Raw genomic sequence first — 27,691 nt, 5'->3', positions numbered from 1 at the left:
ACCTCTATTTTGTTTAGGTTTTGAAAATTTAGAATAAATATGTAAATGTTAAAAAAAATTAAAAATAAATAAATAATAAAAAAAAAAAAACAAATAACATAGCTAGTGGAATTTATTTTATTTAGAGTCTCCATATATAACAAATACATAAATGTTATAACAAATGAAAAAATAAAAAATAAGACAACAACAAATAACATAGCTAGCTGGACTTATTTTATCTAGGGTCCCCATATATAACAAATGCATAAATGTTATAATAAACGAAAAAAATAAAAAAAATAAAACAACAACAAATAACCTAGCTAGCTAGATCTATTTTATCTAGGGTCCCCATATATAAAAAATGCATTTAGGTCTACAAATTTAGATTATGTAAATGTTATAAAAAATGAAAAAAAGAAAAGAAAAATAACAACAAATAACCTAGCTAGCTAACTAGATCTATTTTATCTAGGGTCCCCATATATAACAAATGCATTTAAATTTGGACCTTAATTTTGTTTTGGTTTTGCAAATTTAGATTAGGTAAATGTTATAATTAAAACAAAATGTATGTGTTTATTTGTTAAAAATAAACAAAAAATTGAAACGATGTAATTAAAGAAATACACTAAAGAAATAACAACTAACTAACTACCCTAGTTTTATTTTATTCAATTAGGGTTCCAGTAACTAAAGCTATGGACAAGAGTTGGATAACAAAGTCTAGAGGTACTAGAGAATATAGAGATGGGTGTAGATTATTCGTGGACTTCGCAATTATGAACTGTACAATCCCTGACGGAAAAATTTACTACCCCTATAAGGCATGTCGAAATAAGCAGCGCCAGCCGCCGGGTTTCGTATTTGACCACTTGACAGGGGGTAAACGATTAATGACTGCATACAGAAACTGGTATTATCATCGTGAGAAGCGTGTATGGTCTCTTGTTGCAGTCTCTAATTCGACTACCACAATCACAGATGCGGGTATAAGCACAGAACAAGGTGGAAACATGCATGCAATGTTGCGTGATCTATTTGGTATGCACGGTGTCAGGGATGACAATTTTGAGCCTCAAGTGGTGGTGTAGGGGAATGAAGAAACTGTAAATGAAGAAGCCGCTGAAGGTGGCGTACTAAAGTACTACAAGTTGCTTAAAAAGGTAGAGAAGCCACTTTATGATGGGACCAACCATAGCAACCTTAGTGCTACAGTATATCTGTACAACTTGAAGTGCATTGGTGGACTTAGTAACGCGATATTCTCGTCTTTCCTTGAGTTCATCAATCAGTTGCTGCCTGCGAGTGATGAAGCTTTGCTAGTTAATACATATGAGGTGAAAAAGTTTCTAAGGGACATGAGACTCGGTTATGAGAAGATCCCGGCGTGTCGTAATGACTGTATGTTATTCTGGAAGAGCAATAAGGATTTAGATTCATGTACCGTTTGTGGAGTATCTAAGTGGAAGGATGAAATTCATTTAGATGAGGATGGTCAACCCATATAGTCGAGTAAGAAATGTTCGGTCAAGGTGTTGCGGTGGTTTCTACTCATTCTACAACTATAGAGGCTATTTATGTTAGAGCATACTGCCATTTATATGAGGTGGCATGCAGAAGGTCGAACTAAGGATTGTGTATTGAGGCATCCGGCTGACAGTGAAGCATGGTGGGCATTCGACAATTTACATCTAGAATTTTCAGTGGACAGCAGAAACGTAAGGCTTGGACTGACCTCGGATAGATTTAATCCATTTGGGAACATGAACACATCCCACAGCACTTGGCCTACAATGCTTGTACCGTACAACTTGCCTCCTTGGACGTGCGTGAAATAAACGTCTTTTATACTATCTCTGATTATCTCGGGCCCAAAGTCACCTGAAATAGATATAGATGTCTACCTTTAACCCTTAATTTAAGAGTTACAGGAACTATGGAATGTAGGGGTACGCACATTTGACGTCTCCAAGAAAAATAACTTTGTGTTGCGAGTGCAGTTGATGTGGACAATTAATGACTTCTCGGCATATGCAGATTTGTCCAGGTGGCCTAACAGGGGTGGGAAGGCATGTCCTTGCTGTATGCACTTAACAAGGTCCGGAAGTTTAAAACACGGCAAGAAATCTTGTTATATTGGGCACAAACGATACTTGCTCATGGATCGTCCATGGAGGAGAAACAAAAGAACATTTGATGGCAAGCAAGAACTAGAATGTGCCCCGATATGCCAAGTGGAGATGAAATCCTGAGATAATTAGAAGAGATGGTATTTGGGGATGAGAATGCCGATAAGGCAAAGACAGATACTAAGAAAAAAGACAAGAAGCGGAAGAAGAGTGGGCCTACAGAACGAGGGGGAGAGACTGCTAATGTATTGTGGAAAAAGAAAAGTGTTTTCTTTAGGTTGTCGTACTGAAAATATAATTTATTACGGCACAACCTTGATGTCATGCACATTGAGAAAAATGTGATGGACAACATACTTGGCACAATACTGGACATTCCAGGGAAAACAAATGACAACCTCCAAGCCCCCACAGACTTCTAAGAACACGTATGTCTTCATTCCATAAATCTTTTAAGTCATCAACCAACGGCCACAAATACACATCAATTTTATTTCTGGGATCTAAGGGCCCATCGATAATTAGGGATAACATCAAATTTGGACCCTTCATACACATCCAATGAGAGAGATTGTACACCGTTAATATTACTGCCCATATGCTATATGTTGCACTTATATTAACATATGGGTAGAAACTATCACTTGCTAAATCAAGTCCCACATTGTGGGAATCACTTGCAAATCACTCATGTCTTTTTCAAACTCTTTCTACACAATAGAATCGGCTGGGTATCTTAGAGTATTGTCATCATCTTCTCGACCTTCTTTGTGCCACCGCATTTCCTCGACCATTTTTTTTCACATAAACAACCGTTGTAACCTCTATTTTATTGGGAAATACCGTAAGATCTTTTGAGGAATATTACTTTTTCCACCTTTGCCATCAATCTATCTTTAAGTTTTGCACTATGGGCATACCACTTTGTCTACAAGTTTCTTCCAAAAAAGCACACAACCATTTTTGCATGCATGTATCTTATCATAACCGAAGCCCAAGTGTCACCTAAACTGTATTGCTTCTATATACGAGCGTGGCAATGTCTCTCCATCTGGGAGGGTCGTCTTTATCAAGTCAATCATAATATCAAACGCCTTGTTACTCATGCTGCAGAACATCTTTATATGAAGCATCTTCAGTACAAAAGCAATTTGTGTAAATTTTTTGCAACTTGGATAAAGTTCTTAGAAACCATCTTCCCATAATTGGTAGAAGGAGCTTGTTTGTTCGTGATCATCAGTTGTGGGACCCCGTGCAGTAGAGGATTTTTCGATGTTAGCATCAAGATGATCATTTGATCATTTCTGATCGAACAATCAATTTCAATTGTTTCAATCATCTGATCATATCACAATCAATTGAACTCATTCACTAGGATCAATCAAATATTTGATCGAACTTTCAATTTCAATTGTGTCAAGTTTGATCGAACATTTGATCCTATCATGATCAATCGAACTAATTCACTAGGATTGATTGGATGTTCAATCGAACCTTCAATTTTTTCAAGTTTAATCGATCATTTGATCCAATCACTATCGATCGAACCAATTCACTAGGATCGATCAGACAAATGATCGATCCTTTGATTTTATCACATTTGATCCGACTAATGCACTGCGATGGATCGAACATTCGATCAAACTTTCAATGTGTCAAGTTCGATTGATCATATGATCGATCGGACAATTGGTCGAACCTAGAAATGTATAAAGTTTGATTGATCATTTGATCGTATCACTATCACTTAGACTAATGCTGTAACGACCCAAGGAAAAATGCTAGCCACATATGCGCTATTACTTCAAAAGGACTATCGTATCACTATCGCTTAGACTAATGTGGGTCTTAGCACCCATGACTATCTTTATGAACCACCCACTTTATGTGGACTTCTTCTCATCTTCCCAATATGGGACTAGGGTGTTACGAACTCCCCCCTCTTAAATTCCTGACGTCCTTATGAAGGCCACGTCATGCAGTGCTCTAGTACCACTTGACCTGGCGTTACTAGGTGGCTCTGATACCATTTGTAATGACCCAAGGAAAAGCGCTAGCCACATCTTGGCTATTACTCTAAAAGGACTAATCAATTTGGAGCTTCCCTATAATTCATTATAAAGCTCAGTTTCACCTAATAACTAGGCAATGTGGGCCTTAGCACCCATGACTATCTTTATGAACCATCCACTTTATGTGGGCTTTTTCTCATCTTCCTAAAATGGGACTGGGGTGTTACAAATGCATTATAATTGATCGATTGAACTAATACACTAGTCGTTCTTATCATGATGAATCAAATTAGTGCATAAGAATCATACAAAATCTATAAAGTTCAATCGTATCACAATCGATTGGATGTTCAATTAAACCTTTAATTATGTCAAGTTTGATCGTATTTATTGATCTTGGGCTTAAAACATGAGCTCGAGTGCACCATGACCCTCCATTATTTTTACTGTCAGAATCCACATCAAAAAGATGACGTTATTGCTTTTCGGTTTTCAATATTTTTTTTTATTGTGATGGAGGATCATCAGCGTCCAATTTTTTTGTGGACGCTATTGCTATTCAATTTTCGATTTTTTATTATTTATATTTTTGATTTTTGATTTTTGATTTTTATTTTAATACAAGCCTATTAGCGTCCACTTGGAGTGCACGCTATTGATCTTCTAGTTTCGATTTGTTTTTTATTTTTTATTTTTTCTATAAGACTATTAGCATCCACTTCAAGTGGATGCTATTGACCTATCATCAGCGTCCACTTATAGTGGACGCTATTGATCTTCTAGTTTCGATTTTTTTTTTTTTTTCTACAAGCGTATTAGCGTCCACTTGGAGTTGACGCTAGAGACCTAACATGAGTGTCCACTTTCGAAGTGGACGCTGATAGGTGCTCTTCAGCGTCCACATAAAGTGGACTCTATTGATCTTCTAGTTTCGATTTGTTTTTTATTTTTTTATTTTTCTACAAGGCTATTATTGAGCTATCATGAGCGTCCACTCACGCTGATGAGAGGTCATCGGCATCTACTTGCACACTGGACACTATTGATCTTCTAGTTTCAATATATATAGGACTATTAGCATCCACTCATAGTGGACGCTGATATTTTATTATTAGCGTTAATAGTGATTTTGTCACCCCTAGTTGTTTTCCCGCATCTAGTATAATTCCCGCCAGTATATTAGCGTCGACATATTAGTGTCCACTTTGTAGTGGACGCTAATGAGGTCGCCCCCGATGAGTAGCTTTCTTGTAGTACTAAGTTGTTAAAACAATTCAGAGTATAAAACATAATAATAAATAAGCTAAAAACATCGCAATTAAAATCACCAACTACAATCCAACAAAGCATAAAACTAAATCAATACAAGAATTTGATAACGAAGTGAAAATCTTTTAAAGAACTCGATCTTCAAAGGTAAACCACTTCGGGGCCAACCAACCCTAAAATTATTTACCATGGAAGATTTATGTTACAAGTTACAATTGATCAAGGTTGGAATTATAAAATTTTAAGAATATGACAGATTATGCTGGTGATCTGGTTGTGACACAAGGAGATATCACATTGAAGAAAATTGTATTTGAGAAAAATCCAGTGGATATGTTAACTAAGCCAGTTCTAGTTCTCAAGTTCACGAGTTGCTTGAACTTGATTGTTGTTTGTAGCTTGTAATTGCCCTTGTGGGTGTTGGATGAGACGTCATGAGGACATTTGTATTGGGGCCTTGATGAAATTCAAGTCAAGATGGAGATTATTGTGGTGTGACTTATTCTTCCTCAAGTCATCGTGGGCCAGCTACATGTCTAATTTCTTTTAGGTTTTGGAGTTTTTGTTGGCTTATACTCCCACACGGTTTGGTTTTTCTCTTATTGCTGGATTTCTAATCCTTCACAACCTAGGAGAAGTTGTGACTAACTTATTGGCTTATAAAAGGGAGTATGCTTCACAACTTTGAAGAAGGAGAAAAATTAGAAGCCACACATTTCACTAGAGTTTTCTCACTTTGTTATGCATAATGATACTTAGAGAAGAAGAGAGTTTTCTTTGTCATTTTTTTTTCTCTCTCTTTCGTGTAAGAGTGAGAGCGAGATTTGACTTTATTAAGGCTTTGAGTTTTGAGTGGTTTTCTCCCTGTTTATCTTTGTACTCCATCTTTTGTTAGTGAATTTTTCCTAGATCGTCTCCGCCAATAGGTGTAAGCTTGTTAAGTTAAATCACTTAAATCTTGATGTCGTGTGTGATTGATTTACTTTATATTCTACTCTTTTTTGCTTCTTTAGGATCACATCAAAATCTGTGTGTCAATTGTTTATCACTTTGATGATTTTTGGTGATTGATTGTTGCATACTTCTTAGTTTTTAATCCCGCATTATTTTTAATAAACACCTATTCATCCCCCTTTACGTGTATTTTGGAGTCTGTTTTATATTTTCAGCTCTAAAAGGTAAATTAAGAATAAAATACCAAACATGCTCCTATTGACTTGAAACGTTCCAAATTAGAACTTTATATGTTAATAAACATGTTTTAGGATTTTGAACCATCAATCAAAATTATTGGAACTGTTGGAAAAATCTAACACAAGAATAAATAAAAGCCGAAAAACAATCTAAATCATGTTTTCTTGAAGTAGTCTCTGATATCACTTGTTGGGGATCTATTGCGTAAATTCCAAAACATTTATTTTAAGTGGCGGAAAACGAAAAACAGATAAATCTCAGGAGCTTTTAATCTTCATGAGAAACATGGCTATATTGAAACAAGAACGTAAACTTTTTGTGTTACTTACATGTTGCTTTGGCCTCTTTTAAGCATTAGGGCATAGGATTGAATAATCATTCTTCTACTGGCGTTGGGCTAAGCAAACCCTTAGTAAGAATCCAATGAGAATCCTCAAGAACTAGAAATTCATGAATGATATGATGGTGAGTGTGGTCTCCATCCCTCTTGGCCGTGTATCACTCTCAAAGGGAGAGGGAAGTGTGTTTGTTTTCACCAAATCACAAGCAAGGCGACTCATACATTTTGAGGCCTAAGGCGAGAAATTTAAGTAAGGTATTTTTTCTTAAATTTAAATATTAATTAAATATTATTTTATTTTTATTTAAAAACAATTATTCTCGCTTTTTAAAATGCAAAATTATTTATTAAAGTTTTATGTTCAATTTTTTTATAACATCTCCTTTTCTTTTTTTAATCACTTATCAGATGTTAAATGATTTTAAGGACTTGAACAATTTGTTGTTAGAAAATAATAAAATTGGAGAATAAAAGAAGAATTCAAATTTGAATAAAACTTGAATAGAGAAATAGAGATAAAAAAATAAAAAATAAAAAAAAATAATAATAATAATAATAATAAAAAAGAAATAGAGAGAAAAAAATAAAAACTTATAAATATGAGTTTGTAATTGAATATAATATTTAAAGACTTCCAATCTTCTTAATATTTAATTTTTTTAACATTGGAATCTAATCATAAATTTATATTTTGTCGAGCGAGAGAAGCAAAAAAAAGCACATATCTCATGCATTGACTATTCAATTGTCAGTTTGCGACGTGAGATTACAATTTATTACTAATTAGCTGTCATTGTAATTGAATATGAGTTTGTAATTGAATATAATATTTAAAGACTTCCAATCTTCTTAATATTTAATTTTTTTAACATTGGAATCTAATCATAAATTTATATTTTGTCGAGCGAGAGAAGCAAAAAAAAGCACATATCTCATGCATTGACTATTCAATTGTCAGTTTGGGACGTGAGATTACAATTTATTACTAATTAGCTGTCATTATCCCACAAAAACCGTTTTTTCTCTCTAGGACGTGAATCCCAGAGTAGAAGCATATTTTCTTCAGGTCTCATATAGATTGTGAAGGTATAGCGCAGTACGTTAGGATTTGTAGTGATATCTAAGGGTTAAGGAGAGCATGGCAGACGATTTAACCAGGATGTGGGAAAATTTTTCGCTTTCGAAGGAGGAAGAAATTGAAGTGGATATTCCGAGTCAAAACATTGAAGGGCTTGTTACACGAGGTCAATCTTGCTTGGTGGGCAAATTGATAGTTGACAGGATTATTAGTAAGGAAATAATAAAGAGTAGACTGGTGCGTGGATGGAAACCGATGGGAGCTATCTCTTTCAAAATTCTGGGAGATAATTTTTTTCTGGTGAAGTTTGAGAATCGTGGTGATAAACTGAAGGTTTTAGAGGGGAGGCCTTGGGTTTTTGAGGGAAACTTATTTTCTGTAGAGGAGTTTGATGGTCTCACTTCCCCAACCTCAATAGCATTTGATCATGAAACCTTTTGGGTTCGAATGTTCCATTTGCCCTTAGCATATATGGGACAAGAGGTCGGATTCCAAATTGGATCTACAATGGGTACGGTTGAAGAGGTGGATACAGATGAAGAAGGTGTAGGGTGGGGTGTGTTCTTACGTGTCCGTATAAAGATTGATCTTTCGAAGCCACTTTCTCGCGGACGAAAGTTGAGAATTCAAGGGAAACTAGAGTGGATTTCATTTCAATATGAACGGCTGCCGCGATTCTGCTATCACTGCGGTATTATTCGTCATGGGAGTGTTGGTTGTTTGGGTAGACGATGGAGGCGCGCGGGTGAAACGTCTACAGAATTTGGCCCCTGGATGCGTGTGGGTTCATCGGGAGCTCGAGCAGACAATAGAGGGGGAAGGTTTGAAACAAGCAACACTGGATGGCCTCCAGAATTTTCTCATTCTGGGGCTATTTCTGTCAATTCAAAGCAGGTGATAGGGCCTGGTGGTGGGCAAAATTCCGATAACAAAATAGGTGAGTCAGCGGCGGATATGGTTTCCTCTCCTGGAGGGGCAAATCAGGAAAACAATGTAATTTTACCATGCGGTAATGCCGGTGCAGTTAATGGCCAAGAAATTAGGAGTGTGGGGCTAATGGAAGGTAGCCAAAACCTCGGTGCAACTGGAGGCAAGGAGGGTCAGCAGTTTCATGCGGTTGGTGGCCATTTGGAATTTCCTTTGGAGGTAAGGGCTGTTTCTAATGTGCACAAAAGTGGAGGTGGGTCCAGTGTGGTTGGTATGGGTGTTGATGGATCCTTGAATGTATTAAATATGGGGACTCACATGTCTAGCCACGTGGAGAATTTTTTAAAAGATAAGTTAAGGGTGTCTGACGTGGGGGCTTCCTTGTCTAGCCAAGTGGAGGTAGCATTTAGTGAGAGGATAAAGTTGAATGAGGATTCCCAGAAGGAGTCGTTCTCTAACATCAGGTCAGTGGTACCTTCTGAGGGTACAAGCAGGGGGGTTGGCCCTATTATCTTTGCGTAGGGGGTTCATGGAGGAGTTCAGAAGGGTCAGAAAAAAAAGGGGAACAGTGGGACAATGGCAAAGAAAGGAAAAACTGCAGAGGGGGTTCTTTCATGGAAAAGGAGGGCTAGGGGAGCTACGGTAAATCCCTTGTCGATTTCATCAGATTCTGTGTCTGGAGGAAAGCGAAAACAAGGGGTTGTTCTGAATGAAGGAGGGGGTAGGGAATGTCCCAGTTTGGAGAGGAAGTTGAAATTTCATGCAGGGAGCTCATTAATGTTGAGGGATGAGGTGGATGATGAATTATCTGGTTCGGGGATGGCGGAGGCTGTGCTACAGCCCCTCCAACCGACATGAGTATATTGAGTTGGAACTGCCGAGGGCTTGGGAACCCTCGGACAGTTCGGGACCTTTGCCGCCTGGTGAAGGAAAAGAGACCCACAATGGTGTTCTTGATGGAAACCTGTTTACAAGCTCACAGGGTTGAACGGGTAAAGTTGAAGCTGGGTTTTCATAATGTTTTTGCGATTGACAGTGTGGGACAAAGCGGGGGTCTAGCAATGCTATGGTTGGATGATTGGAATGTAGAGATCCAAAATTATAGACGTCATATAAATGCGGTAGTGACCTCCTCGGATGTAGATGCCCAACCTTGGAAATTTACTGGGTTTTATGGGCACCCAGAGGTTTGTAACAGGAAGGAGTCCTGGAATCTTCTGAGATATCTTAAACGTTTTTCACCCTCACCATGGCTCTGTGTGGGGGATTTTAATGAGATATTGATGGCTGCCGAGAAGTTTGGGTTGGTCAGGAAGGCTTTGTGGCAGATGGTGGATTTTCGGCACACTGTGGATTTCTGTCAGTTGCATGATCTGGGGTATTCAGGACCTTTTTTCACATGGAGCAATAAAAGAGAAGAACCACATTTTATTCAAGAACGGCTGGATCGTGCTATGGCAAATGTTGATTGGATGGGATTATATCCGCATTTATTTGTGGAAATATTGGCTGCAAGGAGCTCAGATCACGCTCCAGTTTTGGTGACATTGAAAATGCAATCTCGGAGAAATAGGAGGACATCTAGGCGTGTGGCTTATGAAGCTGGGTGGGGAAAATCACTTGAACACCGTAAGGTGATAACCCAAGTATGGAAGGAGAAAGCCAAAAATATGGATGGCTGGATGGCAGTGAAGAGGAAAATTGGGATTTGTCAAAAAGTTTTTTCTAGGTGGCAATGGGTGGAGAAAAACCCAACGGATAAACTCATTCAAGACAAAACAGAGATCCTCAAATCAATGCAGATGTCAGTGGGGAACCCAAATACCAATCAGATTAATTTCCTCCAAAAAGAAGTGAATGACCTTATTGAGTCCGAAGATTTGAAATGGAGGCAACGTGCGAAGGAGCATTGGTTGAGGTACGGTGACAAAAATTCTAAATTTTTCCATGCAAGTGTTGCTCAAAGGAGACGTGTGAACAGGATTAATAATATTATTGACGAAAGGGGACAGCAGTGTGTTACTCCTGAGGCCATTGCAGAGGGTTTCACCAAATATTACCAGGATTTGTTCACAACATCCTCCCCTGTAGGTGTAGTGGATTACTTGGCTGATATGCAGTGTAGCGTGACAAGCGAAATGAATGCGAGATTAGTTAGGGAGTTCACAGTGGATGAGTTTAGTGCAGCTTTGGCTCAAATGGCTCCCTTAAAATCTCCCGGGCCAGATGGTTTGCCAGCTTGTTTTTTCCAAGATAATTGGAGTTCTATTGGTACTGAGGTATGCGATACTTTGTCTAATTTTTTTAGAACGGGTATTTTAGATGAGGATGTCAATTTTACCCATATTGTATTGATTCCTAAGATTAAAAATCCCTCACATGTTTCTCAGTTTAGGCCTATAAGTCTTTGTAATATTCTTTACAAAATTATTGCAAAGACTTTGGCGAATAGATTGAAACCCATTTTGAATCATATTATCTCCATATCCCAAAGTGCGTTCATTCCAGGTCGACTTATTTCGGATAATGTATTGGTAGCTTACGAAACTCTCCATACCATGCATTCACGTATGTGGGGGAAGGTGGGGTACATGGCACTCAAGTTGGATATGAGTAAAGCCTATGACCGCGTTGAATGGTGTTTTCTTGAGGAGGTGATGAGGAGGTTGGGGTTTGATGATAGATGGGTCCAATTGGTTATGCAGTGTGTTTCTACGGTCAAATATTCTATTATTGTTAATGGGGAGCCGGAAGGGTGTATTAGGCCAACACGGGGAATAAGACAAGGAGATCCTTTATCCCCGTATTTATTTATTCTGTGTGCAGAGGCGTTAAGTCGCCAACTTGGGAGAGCTGAAGAGGCAGGCTTGTTCAGGGGCGTCCCTACTTCTCCTAGGGGACCCAGGCTGACTCATTTATTTTTTGCAGACGACAGTTTGTTGTTCTGCAAAGCTACCTCTCAGGCTTGGAATCACTTGACTTCTCTTTTAGAAGGGTATGAACAGGCCTCGGGACAACGATTGAATAGAGCTAAGACATCAATATTCTTTAGCCGCAATACAAGTGCGGAGGTGAGGGAGGCTTTAATCCAACTAGCAGGTATCCCTGAGGCTCAACGATATGATATGTATTTGGGGCTTCCTGCGTTGGTTGGTAAATCTCGTATTCGAGAATTCCAAAGCCTAACAGATAAAGTGCGAAAACGTGTCAATGATTGGAAGGTAAAATTTCTTTCCCAAGCTGGGAAAAAGGTATTGTTGAAGGCGGTGGTACAAGCTATTCCTACATACAGTATGAGTATTTTCTTGTTGCCGAAAACTTTATGTAAGGAACTTAATGGAATCATGCAGAAGTTCTGGTGGGGGCATAAGGAAAATGATAAAAAAATCCATTGGATGAGTTGGGATAAGATGGGAGCGTCGAAGGCACAAGGAGGGATGGGCTTCCGTGATATTACGAGCTTTAACAAGGCCATGCTGGCGAAGCAAGGCTGGCGTATATTGAAAAACCCGGATAGTTTGGTAGCAAGAATTTTAAGAGGCAAATATTATCATCATGGATCTTTTTTGGATGCAACTGTAGGGAGTAGGCCTTCTCTGGCATGGCGCAGTATTCTATCGACTATGGACCTGCTTAAGGCTGGTTTGATGTGGAGGGTGGGAGATGGTAAGTCAATCCGGGTTTTGGGGGAGCAGTGGATACCAATACCGTCAACCTTCAAAGTACAATCTCCTTGTCAAGGGTTACCTGCAGATGCTCGGGCGAGTGATTTGATAGATCCTGTCAGCCGTGGGTGGAACATAACTCTCATTCGAGACACTTTCTGGGAAGAAGAGGCGAAGGTAATTTGCAGTTTACCTCTAAGCAGATATAACCAGCAGGACCGAATGGTTTGGGGGAAAACAAAAAATGGGGATTTCTCGGTTCGTAGTGCTTATTTTTTGGAGAAGGAGAGGAATGGTTTAAAGAATGGGGAAGGGTCTAGTGCTCATGTCTGTAATGAAATATGGAAGAAAATATGGGCTTTGCTAGTACCGAATCCAACAAAGGTTTTTTTGTGGAGAGCTTGTAACAATATCTTACCCACTAAAGATAACCTGAGGAAAAGGGGTGTTGTGTCTGATGATATTTGTATGTTTTGTTGTTCAGAGAAGGAATCGATAGTTCATGTCCTATGGGAATGCCCAGCAGCTCAAGATGTCTGGGGGGTTAGTGGACGGTCATTACAGAAAATTTCATTTACAAGTCTTACCTTTCGGGATCTTCTTTTATTTTTGGTATCACGATGCAGTACAGAGGAGATGGCACTGGTTGGGGTTATTGCAAAAGGAATTTGGCACAGACGAAATACAGTAGTTCATGGGGGTGTTTTTTTGCATCCCAATGCCGTTGTTAGAGAAGCAGTGGTTTATTTACAACAGTACAATGATTCTTTGGAGAGAAGAGAGAAAATTGTGCATAGTGTTCCAATTCATAGATCTTTTCGTTGGAAGAACCCACCTGCTGGTTTTTTCAAAGCTAACTGGGATGTAGCTCTACGAAAGGAGTATAACTGGATGGGATTTGGGGTTGTTGTAAGAGATCATGAAGGTTTGGTTTGTGCAGCTCTTAGTAAGACAATGGATGGATGCCCAGACCCTACAACGGCGGAAGCTATGGGTGCTTTATGTGCGATGGAATTTTGTCGTGATTTGGGGTTACAAGACTTGATTCTGGAAGGGGATTCGAAGGTGGTAGTTATGGCTTTGAAGAATACTGGTCCTAATTGGTGTAGCTACGGGCAGGTGATCAGTGATATTGTTGAAGTGGCCCATGGTTTTCGCAGTTGGACAGTTGAGCACGTGAGCAGGGAAGACAATTATGCAGCTCATAAAATGGGTCAAAGGGCAGTCCAAGGAAGAGTAATGATACAATGCACGCGGCGTGCGTGGCACGCCCACGCACGCCAGTGCAAAAATTTTTTTTTTATTTTTTTTTATTTTTTTTAAATAATAATAAAATAATAATAAAAAAAAAATTTTGTGCCTGGCGTGCATCACTGTTGATGCACGCCAGGCGTGCAATGTATCATTACTCGTCCAAGGAAACATAGAAGAAATATGGATGGAGGAAGTCCCTTGTTTTATTCAAGATGTAATTACATTAGAGCTTTTGGCTCTATCTGTTTAGAGTGTTTTTTACACTCTAGATTACTTTGTTATGTATGAATGAATGCAAATGTTATTATCAAAAAAAATGATGATGAAAATATTTGGCTGCTCATTACAAAGACCAAAATGTCCCTATTTCGTTGGTCAATATGAGAATTTTATTTAAGAATGATTTTGATATTAATATTTTATTTGATTTCCTTATTTAATATTATCAATTATTGTAGTACTTGTTTTCAAAAATGAAATGTTGGAGATTTTAAGGGAATCAAACATATTAATACCTTTCTTAATTACTTATTTACCATAATTTTGGAACCTTAATTAAAGAATATTGACGGTTATTAAGGCGTTAAATATCCTCAGCCACCCCCACATCCCACCCCACACCGCCGGCGCCGAGAAATTTGGTGGCCTAAGGTGTTAGCGCTTTGTAGTAAGCGGAGCCCTTTTCCCCTCTCCCCCTTCTGCTATTTCACATCGATCCACAGTGAGAGAGAAACAGAGAGCTCGATTCAGAGAGGCCGAGAATCACAGAACGGGAGAGAATCAGACGAGAGAGAGTGAGAGATTCCGAAGCAAAGGTGCGGTTTGGGTCCATACGGTGTTTTCGTTGTTTCCAAACAAAGGGTAACTCGTTTTGGTAGGTTGTCTCGCTTCTTAGTTTTGATTGTTGATTTTGCGTAAAATTTTGTGCTGTTCTTCGTGTTTTGGCCGAAACTGATGAGGGGAAAGAAGCCTATCTTTTTGGGGGTTTCTTTTCTTTGAAGATTTCCATAATGATGGACCAAATGGGTTGTAATTTTGTTGGTTGATCCTTCTTTTGGCCGAGTATGTCCGTTTTGATCGGAAAAAACATAAAATTTGTTGAGTGGTTATTGAATTTTCGGTTTTCTGATTATTGCATAAATTTCCTTTTAATGTTGGGTTGTTGATTGCCTTTCTGTGAAAACCCATTCTGTGGACTAAGGCAAAATGGGAATCTTGAACCAAAAAATCTGTTTATGGACTAGCTTTGATTTTGTGATAAGAAGTATTGGTATGAGAATTTGGTGCTCCTTCTTTTTACTGAAAGAGTGTTGTTCGATAGTCCTATTGGATGATAAAAACAGGACTAAAGGACCCAAAATGATGTGGGATTGGAAATTTATGTTTAATGAAAGATCTTAAGTTAAATCAAGTAAATGTATTGAAATAGATGTACTGTGTGCTTCTTTTAAAGAAGATTCTGTGCTAATTTTGTAGATGTTTTGGATGAATTAGTGCATTTTTTAATTGTATTAGAAAAGTGTGTTCACGTTGATGACCTTGTGAACAAAACACCATTGGAGTTGTATGCCAATCAATAATTTTCTCGAATTGCAGATCGTTCTATCACCCTACAATGATTATTTCTTGTGTTTTCCCATGGTTTCAGGTGTTGTATAGCTGCCCACATTTTGGCAGCAAACTAGCAGATATGCCTTGCTGAATGGGCCTCGTGTTTCACCCTGCCCTAACGGTTAGTATATGGTCTTTATAAATAGCTTCTTCTTTTTTCTTTTTTCTTTTTTTAATATTTTCGTTTTTTTAACACTTGATTGTTGGTTTCTACACTTATATCTTAGTTGTTTTTTCTGAAACTTCACTAATTAATTGAATCGTAATTATCCTTTTAAAATTTAAAAAACTATCTATTTAGTATTTTGAATTTTGAATTTTTTGCAATGGCACCCCTCCTACTAAGGTTTGTGATTAAATCAGATGGTAAAAGAGTGAAATGACCTTTGAATTTTATAAAATTTCAAATTTACCCTTAATTAAAAGTTAAAAGTAGTTTTTTTAGAAAAAAAAAAATCTCAAATTTGACCCATTAGTTTTTTTTTTTTTTTTTTCTTTTGAAAAAAAAGACTCGAGTATTTTGGTAATGTTCACAAACTTTGCTAAGATTTAACAGAAATTCTTAATGAAGGGGTGAAATTGTAAAAACTTGAACGTTCGATATGGTAAATTGAGGGTTTTTTTTTTTTTTTTAAATGCAAGAATTGATTTTAAATGTGTTTAGCTCATGTTGTTTCTTGGATAGGTGAGGTAAGAAGTGGGTCTCTAAGACTTACCCCATACAATAAACTTGGCAGCTCATGTTGTTGCTAATAGTACTAGGAACAGACACCCTATAACTCATTCCCTTTCTTATATATAAAGAAAATCTAAAAAAACAACCACAAAAAGTCACCTACAGCAGCTACAATGCTACCCCATGTAGGGAACCAAAAGAGCTACATTGTGAATGTGAATGCTACAGTGCTACCCCATTGCTTCCCTAAACATTGTGAATGCTACAGTGCTACCCATGTGTAAGGAACCAAAAGAGCTTATCTATAGATTATTTTAATATAAATATTTCTTTTTCTTCTCTCATTTTTCATTTTTTTTGCCTTTTATTAGGGATTAATGTTGGGATTTTGTAAAAAACTCAAGGGTAGATATGCAACTTGTATTTTGTAAAAAAATAATATTTTAATGATATATAGAAAGTAATATAAGCTATTGAAAACTATATTTGGATAAGGAACCAAAAAGTAGTTTTGTTTCTTAAACTTAGGAAAATTCAAATGGAAGCCGTGCTCTAATAGAGCTTAATGACTTTCTTGGACACCTTCATAAGAAAGGGGTGCTTGTTGTTCTTCCAGCATTCCACTTTTATCTTTACATATCTCAATTTTTCACATGACTTATAATAGTAATAATAATCATATATATATATGGTAGCCGAAATCCGAAATTCTCCTTAGAAGTGCTTTAAAATTGTGACATATGTCGTTGACCCATTTTTTTTAAAAGGTTAAACCGGTTTTTTAAGACATAATTTTTGAACATTGAGCCTATCACTTTGAAAGAGTGAACCGGTTTTTTAAGTAAAAAACCGATTCATTAAATTAGATTAATTAAGGATATTTAATTATCTTTCAAAAATTTTTCATATATAAATTATTCAATAAATTAAGTATAACTAATGTCCAAATCAAATAAGGAAACAAATAATACAAATCAAATTATTATGTATTAATACGTTTAGTCACTTTAATATGTATGTTAATACGTTTAGGGAAAATTATTAAATACCACATCTCTTTCCCTCTTCACGTCTCTCTCTCTCTCTCTCTCTCTCTCCGCATTTTGTTTCTGCTATCTTTTTTCAGGTTAGTGTGTTTCTTTGCAACAAATTGTGATTGGGTATTTACTTTTTTCGCGGGTTCATATGGTTTTTTTTTTGTATATGTTTTTTCTGTGATAAAAATAGTGTATTTTTGTTTGACTCTTATGTTTTGTATTATTAATATAAATTAGAAGTATTTGATAAAAATTGTTTTATGTTTTGTACTACCCAATCACAATTTCTATCAAAGTAACACAAAACATAAAACATATTTTATCAAATTGCAACAAAGGCAGAAAGTATGAGTATTGCTAATTCATATTAACAATACAAATCATAGAAGTCAAACAAAAACACACTATATGTTTATCAAATATATATATATAAAATTCAAATTTTTTTTTAAAATTGAACCTGCAAAAAAGTGAATCCTCAATTACAATTTGTTGCAGAGAAACACACTAGCGTGAAGAATGATAGCATAGACAAAACGAAGGGAGAGAAACATGGAGAGAGATGATAGCATAGACAAAATAAAGGGAGAGAAACATGGAGAGAGAGAGAGAGAGAGACGTGGAGAGGAAATGCGAGAGAGAGAGAGAGAGAGAGAGAGGGACGTAGAGAGGGAAAGAGATGTGGTATTTAATAATATTCTGACATTTTTTTTTTTGGAGGATTCTAAACGTCTTAATAAGCATTTTAAAGTGAATAAACGTATTAATACATAATAATTTGATTTCTATTATTTGTTTCGTTATTTTTTTTTTTAATAAAAATTGTTTCGTTATTTGATTTGACATTAATAATATTTAATTTATGAATAATTTGTATATGAAAAATTATTGAAATATAATTAAACGCCCTTATTATTAAGCTAATTTAATGATACTTTTTTAAGTAAAAATCTGGTTCACTTTTTAAAAGTGTTGGGTTCAATGTTCAAAAATTATGTCTTAAAAAATCGGTTTAGCTTTTAAAAAAATGAGTTTACGCCACATGTCGCAATTGTAAGGCACTTTTAAGGGGTTTCGGCTTATATATATATATATATATATATATATATATATAAAAGACAAAATTAATTAAAAAATATATATTATTTACAACAACTTTAAGTGATTGCTAATAACAGATTATCACTATAGGGCTACCAAAACGGGTTGTGGGTGTTGGGTTTGGGTTAACCCGCTTGACCCGCTAACTTATTAAGGGTTAATCCTGACACGAACGGTTTAGTTAAACAAGCTATACTTCTCCACCTTGACACTACCCATTCAAATAACGGGTTGACATGACATGATATGTTTAATCTGTTTATGAAATAGGTCGTGTCGTTTGACACATTATTTGATAAATTAAAAAAAAAATCACGAATAAAAACTAAAAAAGTCATCAAGCTACAATATAATCTTGGCCAATGGCTACAACATCCAATCTTAGAGGTTGACCAATGTGGTGATTGTGAAAAAATAAAAGAGAGAAAAAAAAAAGGCGGGGAGGGGGGTGGGGAAAGCTTGTAGCTTTCAAAGCTCCAGAAAAGTTTATTTCTTTCGTGATTGTTTTAGAGAAAGCTACAATAATGATTACTTTTATTAAATTAAATACAAAAAAAAAAAAGTTGCAGAGAAGCCACATACGGACCTACATTTTTGTGTCAAATTCATTTCCAGGGATCTCCTTATGGGTCCACACTTTTCTCAAGTGTAACGAAGATTTTAGCAACGTCTTGGTCATTTGCTACATGCTAAAATACATTTGGATCAGGTTGTGTTTTGGGATGCTTATTTGCGTTTAGTTTTTTGATTAAATGACTTATGTTGTTCAAGTGGGAGATTGTTGTGTTTATTTCCTCAATTTTTTTTTTTTTTTTTTTGGTATTGACAGCCATTTTATTGTTGGGTTCATAATGAGAAGTACTATTTAAGAAACCATGTACTCTCACCCTCAATATAAATAGAGTTGGTCTGTTATACTTTTTTACGTCATCTGTGAAATTTTAAGATTGAGGTATTAGTCTCCTTCACACACACAATAGCAAGCAAGCAGATATCAGGCTGAGATGTAAAAACATGTCTAAAAATGGGGGTGTGTTTATCTATTCCACTTGTTCTTCCCATGCTATAGAGAAAGACGGATTTATCTAGATAAATTCTAACATTATTTATAATTTTTTTGTTGTTGAAATAGAGAAGAACTTGAAAAGAAAATTCTTTTATTGGAGCATTACTACACGAATGCAATTCAAAATGGCACACTAAAAAAAAAAAAAAAACTCAATGCTTACACCGAAACATTGATACAAGTTACACAGTATTCAAAAGAAAACTTCAAAGACAAATCACTAGAAAAGACTTATTTTCTAAGAATAATCCAAGTACAAACACATTTTAGAAGACACGAAGAAAGGATGTCAGATTTGGAGGATTGGAACATCCAAAACATTTCAGATGGCACTTAGAAAAGATGTTGGACTTGGGGGGGTTGGAATATCAACAGTCCCTTCCAACATGAGTAGAACCTTCTTCATAGAAGGACGAAGTGAGGGCTCATCCAAAATGCACCAAAGCCCTACTTTGGCCATTCTCTCCAATTGTTTCTTGTCAACCTCTTCATTATTCACTAGTTTACCAAGCTCACCACTCTCAAAGCATTGGTACACCCATTCTTCAAGAATAGCTTCTTCCTCTGGACGATCATGGTCCACACTCTTTCGACAACATATAATCTCCAGCAGCACAATTCCAAAGCTGTACACATCTACTTTGACTGTCACAGGCAGCTTTCGATGCCACTCTGGAGCAACATATCCCTTTGTCCCTCTAATGTCAGTAAAAGTTTTGGTTTGATCGGCCTTCAACAATTTTGCCAATCCAAAGTCTGAGATTTTTGGGCATCTGTGTGCATCCATGAGTATGTTCTGGGGTTTTACGTCACAATGAATGATTTGAGATTCACACTCTTCATGGAGATAAAGAATTCCTTTCGCTATCTTACGAGCGATTTCCATTCTTTCATTCCAAGAAAGTTGTTTTTGAGGTGTGAAGAGTACATCTGCAAGTGACCCATTGCTCATGTACTCGTACACCAAAAGCCTGTTGGGTCCATCATGGCAATAACCCAGTAGACGGACAAGGTTTTTGTGATGCGTTCTCCCAATAACTTTCATCTCTGTTTGAAATTCTCTTTCCCGTTCAGCCAACAATTTGTCAAGCCTCTTGACGGCTACAATCCTCTGGCCGACGCCATTCCATATTGCCCCTTTATATACTGTCCCAAAGGCTCCTCTGCCAAGCTCTTCCTTAAAGCCACCCGTCACTTTCTCAAGTTGTGCATAAGTAAATGATTTTGGAGCAACATCCTCTCCCAAGACGGTGTTTCCATGATTAGATATCACTTTATACGACCAAACACGAATTCTGTAAACTGCAATTCCAGAAATCGCCAAGACAACTAATGCAAAAGCAAGTAATGAAACACCGACAATTAGGATGTCCAATCGATAATGCTCTTTTTTGCTTTCTTTTGGCAGATATCCATCTATAGTGGGTGTAGATTTACCTACCTTGATAAGGGCTACGGTTGAGTCGGTATGAACTCTTCTCCCAAATCGCAAAGGAAGCCTCTGTTTTGTGCACACCCCGTCTTTGAACAGCGCAGCTTCACAGTTGCAGTCCTGCAAACATGCTTCTCCGCAATTGTCTTGAGTTGTCGATATGATAATTGAATAATTATTATTCTCCCATACGGTGTTCGGCACTGGTTCCATGGCATGTATGTCGCTCTTGCAACTTTCTGCAATAGTGAAATTCCTTTGACAGCCTGAACTCTTCTCCTCCTTGTTGACGAATTCAAATTGAGGAAGACAGTTGCACCCAACTTGTAGATCAATTGCAACACAATATCCATTAATCCCACATAGACCCTTTGGCATACAGACGTCATTATTTGGATTAAACCATTTGATTGTCCAATCGCCATTCTGATTCATGTCGTGGGAGTATAGCCGCAAGATCCCATCGGGATCAATTGTCAATCGGTAGACCACATCTTTTGCAAGATATCCGTCTGTCATATTCACTATAATAGTGCCAGCGCCATTGATCAAATAGAGATGACCATCGGCTTCAAGTTGCAGAACCACGTCATTTTTCTGCCCACTTATACCAAGTCCCCCATAACCATAGTCAAGCGTGTATGGAGTTCCAACTGGGTACATCGCCAGCCATCCATCTTCTTGCATCAACACCAGAAATATGCCGGTTGACTTGTTGGTTTCTGAAATACTGGAATACAACGCTTGCCCGTGGGAAAGATTCTGAGTTGGCAAAAAGGTGTCCGTTGGGAAGCCGAAACTCTGCCATACCGTCTGATTAGCAGAATTAAGGAGAACAAAGTTGCCCGTGTCAAGCATCGACACTGAGCTTGCACCTTCCGGAAAACTGGCGAGGCCTGTCTCTGCGCCTTGTGCCGATTGAAGAACCAGGCGTCCATCAGTTGTGAAATTCAGTTTAGAATCGGCGGGAACTGGAGGTTTGTCTCGGTCGGCTGTCCAAACGACCGTCTTCTGTGGAAGCCCGGCAAGAAAAATGCCGACAGCATAACCGTTGCCTTGCTTGTAGAATCCAAAGGCGTAGAGACCGGAAGGTGATGGCCAAGAAGAGTTGGTGGTTGGTGTCAAGAAAGAGCCTGGCTTTACAAGGGATTGCCCCTGTTGAGCGAAAATAGCTGAGAGAAGAAGAAAAGGGAAGAAGAGAATTGGCATCATTAGTGAATGGAGAATAATTGTCTTTGTTTCCTTTATCCCCTTTGGTTACAAACGTACAACAGAAGAGTATATATAAATAAAACAATGAACCCCAATCCATGTGAACACTAGCAAAACTGGACTCATTGACTTATCAAATTTCACAAGAAGTCAATAATAGTGGAACTGGTCTGCGTTCAAGGAGGCTACATGCGAACAAATAGTTTTTCACTATGAATCTGTGGAAATGGTACGAGCTAGGAGGACCGCTTGTTGGAAGAAAAAATTTTCAAACTAGGATATTTTTTAGTGCATTATTTTTGTGGAAGACTTGAAAGTTGAAAGCAATGGTCGTCGTTAGTTATTTTTCCATTCTTTGATGCGTTATCCAAGCGTTTCTTGACTAATTGTTCCAACTCTTGACTCAATGGGATACTAGATAATCCAATTGGCATTTTAATTTTCCATAATAGAACAGATGGCATAACGTGACATGATCTGACAAGTGATGCTAATGCCTCATCTATGAGGCGGTGGTATCACGTACATGCGGAATAGAGATGGTCCACAGAAAAATGTTATACGACATCTCATTTTAATAAATTACAATTAAATTTGGTGGGGTTTATATATGCAATAGTAATTTTGAAAAATAAGATGAGAAAAAGATTATGAAAAAAAAAGGAATCATTTTCCTAATTCACGCCGTAACATAATTGTTGTGTTTTTTTTGGATGGAAGTAGTAACTTGATAAACATGCACAACTTAATTAGTTAAATTGTCAATGGCCGAGTTGCTCAATGGTTAGCTGTCAGAATAAATCTTCTATAAGAAGACCTCAGGTGGCACACATGCATATATATTAATATTGCATGTAAATATTATACTAATAGAGTTTTTATTTAGGAAAAATTACATTTTACCTCCTAAAGTTTGAGGGCGATTTTCAATTCGATCTCTAATGTTTAAAAGTTTGGGGCGGGGTCCAAGTCAAGTCCTGGGCAGGTCCCGGTGGTGTCCCGGGCAAATCCCGGTCAAATCTCAGGCAGGTGTCGGGCAAGTCACGAGCAAGTTTCAGTCAAGTCCCGGGTAGGTCCCGGTCCGGTCCTGGTCAAGTCCCAGGCAGGTCTTGGCGTGGTCCCGAGCGGGTCCTGGGCGAGTCCTGGTCAAGTTCCGGCAAGGTTTTGGGCGGGTCTTGACAAGGTCCATCGATTTAAGAATGAAATGCTTACAATCGGAAAATGATTTACGATTTTGAAAACCGTAAACCATTTTCCAAAAATTAAAGAAAAATTTTCGGTCAAAAGGAAAATGCTTTCCGTTGACTACTATTTTCCGTCGAAGTAAACACCGTAAAATACGGAAATCATTTTCTAGAAACCATTTTACGTCAAAGTAAACGGAGCCTAAATAGCAAGAGCTATTAATTAAATAGCAAGAGATATAGTAGATATAGTCCAAGCAGTACTCTATTGGAATCCTACTCCAAGTCTACAAGGAAGTATGAGCCCAAGTCTAATTACAACTCTCAGGAACCCCAAGTCAACTAAAATAAGAGAAACTAGTTCAAGTTTACCTCAACTCTCCAAGCCTATAAATTGGCCCCTATACAAGGTACAAAATTACACTCTCTAATACCAGAAATTATGGATTAGAGCTCAATTACTCCTATAATATTTCTTTCGGAAACTGATTTAGACATTAGATTTTCCTCGGCGGATCTTTGATGATTATGTTATTTTATAGGTATTTGGAATAAGTATTGAAGATCAAGAAGGCCCCAAAAAGCACACACCGTGTCGAAAATTCTTCTAACACATAATTAGAGTCGGATAAAATGGTAAGTGGAGGGCCATTTCTTCCATCCACCACTCAAGTGACTTGGTTTCGAACACATAATTAGAGTTGGACAAAATGGTAAGTGGAGGGCCATTTCTTCCATCCACCATTGATTCAATTGACTTGGTTTCAAATCTTCCACCACTTTCAATTCTCGAATTTAATTTCCAAGCAGTAATCATTTATCTTCATCCAAATTTTCTTCCCATTATTTTTCTGGAATAGGACTTGAAAGTTTAAAGCAATGGTCGTCGGGAGTGCGTCGTCAATACGGGTCTTAATGCGTAATTTTTCCAAGCGTTTCTTGACTTATTTGCTCCAACATGATGTAACATGATCTGACAAGTACTGATTCTAACGTGTCATCTATGACGGGTATGTGTTAAACCCTACAAATTAATTTCATTTTTTGTTCAAGGGGTATACCACAAAAAACACAATATTTTATGTCATTTTTGTTTTTGTTGTTTCATATAAACGGCACAAAAACATTATTTTTACATTGCTTATATATATATATAAACGTTATAAATGTTATAAACTTAAAAAAATGAAATCGTTTCCTTTTTAAACGATGTCACTTTTGATAATAGACTTCGTTTAAACAATAAAGGACAATAAAAAATGAAGTTGTTTATTGTTCAAACGACTTCATTTTTTAAAAACACGTAGTTTAATAGTAAACGAGGTGTTTGGGGTGACTTTATTTACTGTTAAACGATGTCAACTTCAAGTGGCGGATCCACGTTGTAGGTTGGGGGATCATGGCAACACCTAAAATTTTTGAAATTTTTATACCATAGCAATTTTACATGAAGGGCCCCTGCAAGTTTTTGTCTTTACCCCCCAAGATTTTGTCTTAGCCCACCCCAAATTTTCCGTCAATTTGGGCACTCTCTGATGCCTCAAATGGCTCATCACTAGCCCAATGAGCAATGAGGCCCACCAATCAGACTCACGTATAATCTTCTTCTTCTTTTTTTTTTTTTTTTTTTTTTTTTTCATATAATATGTGTCTGCTCCAAATCTTTATTTTCCTACTAACTATTCAAATTTTAATCTCTTATCAATCTTTCCCAAAGGAAAAGACATATTTGAAATCTTAATATTTCAATGCCATGTTCATTATTTTAAGGATTTTGGTCCATCTTGATTTAACTTTAATTTGTAGTACTCTTCACGCATGTTTCTATTATTGAAAACAGTGATATTAAAGAACTTAAAAGAGAAAGTGTGTTTGAGAGTGTGATTTTTAAAGTAAACATAAAAAGTATATCATTTGAGAGTGTGTTTATAAAAAAAATACGATTTAGAAAATATAGAAATATAACTGTGTTTTCATGTTGCAGGCAACACATTATTTTAAAAGCTAAATTGTGATCGTCAAACAAAATTATGATTTTACCAAACACTCAATTGTTTTCTTAAAAATTGTGTTGTCAAATCATAAATTTTAAAATCGTTATTTTTCAATCGGACTTTTTGAATTCATAAACCCAAACCGACGTTTAGCTCCGGCCACCCCAAACAAAATTTTCTAATCCCGCCCCTAGTCACTTTCATGCATGATGTCATTTCTATTAATGAGAGGGAGGAGAGAGACAAGACGTCCCAGCTATTGCCCTCCTCTCTTAATTAATTTTCTCCCCATCTCTCCATCTCTCTCTCTCTCTCTCTCTTAGGGATCCAAATTCCCTCATATTAGAGGGAGAATATGAGACTCTCATATCGTTCATCTTGATCATCCATTTTCATCCAACAGCCCACACTATGCCACGTGTCCCACTCAAACTTATATAATAAAATATCCGGCCACCCTAGTTTTTTTTTTTTTTTTTTTTAAATTTTTTAATTTGATTTTAATTTTTGATTATTTCTATTTCTATTTGCTTTTTAAAAGTTAAATAATATTTTATTATATAAGTTTTAGTGGGACATATGGTGTGGTGTGGGTTGTTAGATGAAAATGAATGGCCAGGATGAACAATATGAGGGTCTTATTCTACCTATAATATGAGGGATCTTTATCCCTCTCTTAGAGTGTCTGTCAGGCCATAGAGTTGCCATCGCTGCCCAGCTCCAATCATTCCAGCAATCAGTTTTACTAAGAGAAACTCTTGTACGTAGATTATTATTCTTTTTGTTCTTCTATATAATATAAAAAAGTATTAAGCTTACAAACAAATTTTATAAAAAAAAAAATTGCAAACTAATTGGCACAATATGATTGAGATTCTCAAAATTTAAATTTATCTCATTTTTAATCATATTATACCACATTAATTTGTAAATTTTTTTTGTAAAATTTATTAGTAAGCCCAACGCTCCTATGTAATACATGTCATTTTTAAACTTGTTATTTGAACTTACAAATTTTTTTATTTTTGGTGAGTTAAATAAATCATTATTATTGGAGATAGATGACGTGCATGGTCTGTGTACAAATGGGTAATGCTATTCAGCAGCATTTCTTGCAGAAGCTGTCCGCAAGAAATGCTGGTTAACCCAACCTGGGTTAACCAGCATTTTTATTAAAAAAAAAAAAAAAAATTAAAAACTACACTCACACGCACACTTTCACTTTCACTTTCACTATTACCCCCCAAAATCCCACTTTTACTGTTACCCCCAAAATCTCCCGCCCCTATCTCTCTCAATTTCTCCTGCCTCCTCCTACCCACCACCACAACCGGCTGCCACCACTATCCACCACCGCCGGCCACACTATTCACTGGCTACGAAGCGCCGCCAACCACCACAGTTACTTATGGAGAGTCAACTTGAACCCAGTTTCTCCCTCTCTCCCAAACCACCGGCCGCCGCAATCCAGTGCACCGGCCACCACGAAGCAGCAGTGCTGCCGCCCTCCATGGCCTTTTCCCTGGTAAGAAACTAGTTTTCTCAACATATAAAAAGTAAATATATCAAGTGCCACGGGACAAATGCATTTTGTGTAAATGAGCAATTGAACAAAGGTGTTTGATAAGATTCCTCTTCAAATGTTTGGACTACATCACTATTCATCAACTTTCAAGTTACATACTAAAAAGTCTTTGGAATATTATATCCTCTGCAACCAAGTATAAATGTTTACCTAAATACCAGCATGGCTGCATAGATAGAAATCAAATTCTGTTGGATGACACATTTTAGTATCAACCACAGTGCCTGAGAAAACAGATTAAATGTCATTAGATAAAAATTACCAAACCAATGATGGGATGCAATTGTGCATACGAATGCAAAGCAAAGAATATGTAATTTTTTTAATGGGACCTTTTAAAACAAACGAAAATTGTACCTAAACTGAACAATAGCATAAGATTACGGCCTTTTAAAAAATGAATTTGAAATTGCTTTCCCTTCTGTAGCCAAGCAATAGCATAAGATTATAATCCAATTTCTCTTCTAGAATGTGAACCAAGAAATAAGAAAAAAGGATTCGCGCTACCCAAAAAATTGTTTATCTTTCAGCCATGGATTTTCTAAGCTACCAATCAGAGCATTAACGAACAAACCCAAAACCAATCACAAAAAGAAAAATGTGAAAGAAAAAAAAAAACAAAAAACAAAAACAAAAACATAAGCAAAACATACCAAAGAGGGCACTTGAGCTCCATTTTTTGTGGAGTTGGGTCGAAGATTCAATGCTAATTTTGGAGGGTTTTGGACCATTGAGTTCATGTTTTTCATGCTTTGAGTTCATGTTTCTAATTTGAATTTTTTCTTGTAATAACTACTAGATGGACTCGGAAAATGAATGTGAAGATGACAACTTACGTACACATATTCGTGTTGGTGATGATCTGCCCTCTGAAATTGTCCTTGAAAATGGTTTGTTAGGCTCTTCTTCTCTCATTCGTACATTTTATGCTTCATTTGTT

General features: G+C 36.9%; 4 protein-coding genes across 4 annotated transcripts in view; 3 read left to right on the top strand and 1 right to left on the bottom strand.

Moving 5' to 3' along the window:
- The first annotated feature begins 8,067 nt into the window (after nucleotides 1-8,067).
- Nucleotides 8,068-9,456, top strand: LOC132165041 (uncharacterized). The gene has a single exon (XM_059575551.1). The coding sequence runs from the start codon at nucleotides 8,068-8,070 to the stop codon at nucleotides 9,454-9,456; it is 1,389 nt and encodes a 462-aa protein (XP_059431534.1).
- A 4,034-nt stretch (nucleotides 9,457-13,490) lies between these two features.
- Nucleotides 13,491-15,555, top strand: LOC132165040 (uncharacterized). Its single transcript, XM_059575549.1, has 2 exons — nucleotides 13,491-13,835; nucleotides 15,502-15,555. Exons 1-2 carry the CDS (start codon nucleotides 13,491-13,493, stop codon nucleotides 15,553-15,555), a joined length of 399 nt encoding a protein of 132 aa, XP_059431532.1.
- LOC132165039 (uncharacterized) overlaps nucleotides 14,483-27,691 on the top strand; it is a 42,012-nt gene continuing 28,803 nt past the window's right edge. The window contains exons 1-3 of the mRNA XM_059575548.1: nucleotides 14,483-14,727; nucleotides 15,502-15,585; nucleotides 27,551-27,641. Of these exons, the coding sequence (XP_059431531.1) occupies nucleotides 15,556-15,585; nucleotides 27,551-27,641 (121 nt within the window). The 5' untranslated portion in view covers nucleotides 14,483-14,727; nucleotides 15,502-15,555. The remainder of the gene's footprint in view (nucleotides 14,728-15,501; nucleotides 15,586-27,550; nucleotides 27,642-27,691) is intronic.
- Nucleotides 19,490-22,305, bottom strand: LOC132166080 (G-type lectin S-receptor-like serine/threonine-protein kinase LECRK1). Its single transcript, XM_059576833.1, has one exon. The coding sequence runs from the start codon at nucleotides 21,986-21,988 to the stop codon at nucleotides 19,667-19,669; it is 2,322 nt and encodes a 773-aa protein (XP_059432816.1). The 5' UTR covers nucleotides 21,989-22,305; the 3' UTR covers nucleotides 19,490-19,666.

The sequence above is a fragment of the Corylus avellana genome, chromosome ca11 (genome assembly GCF_901000735.1).
Source record: "Corylus avellana chromosome ca11, CavTom2PMs-1.0".
In the NCBI taxonomy this organism is placed as follows: domain Eukaryota; kingdom Viridiplantae; phylum Streptophyta; class Magnoliopsida; order Fagales; family Betulaceae; genus Corylus; species Corylus avellana.
The sequence above is the reverse complement of the archived record's forward strand: the minus strand, read 5'-3'. Positions and strand labels throughout refer to the sequence as shown.

Coding starts and splice junctions, on each gene's coding strand:
- LOC132165041 (XM_059575551.1), top strand. CDS start 8,068: ATGGCAGACGATTTAACCAGGATGTGGGAAAATTTTTCGCTTTCGAAG.
- LOC132165040 (XM_059575549.1), top strand. CDS start 13,491: ATGGGATTTGGGGTTGTTGTAAGAGATCATGAAGGTTTGGTTTGTGCA. Junction 13,836..15,501: donor AAAGGGCAGTCCAAGGAAGA/GTAATGATACAA, acceptor CCATGGTTTCAG/GTGTTGTATAGCTGCCCACA.
- LOC132166080 (XM_059576833.1), bottom strand. CDS start 21,988: ATGATGCCAATTCTCTTCTTCCCTTTTCTTCTTCTCTCAGCTATTTTC.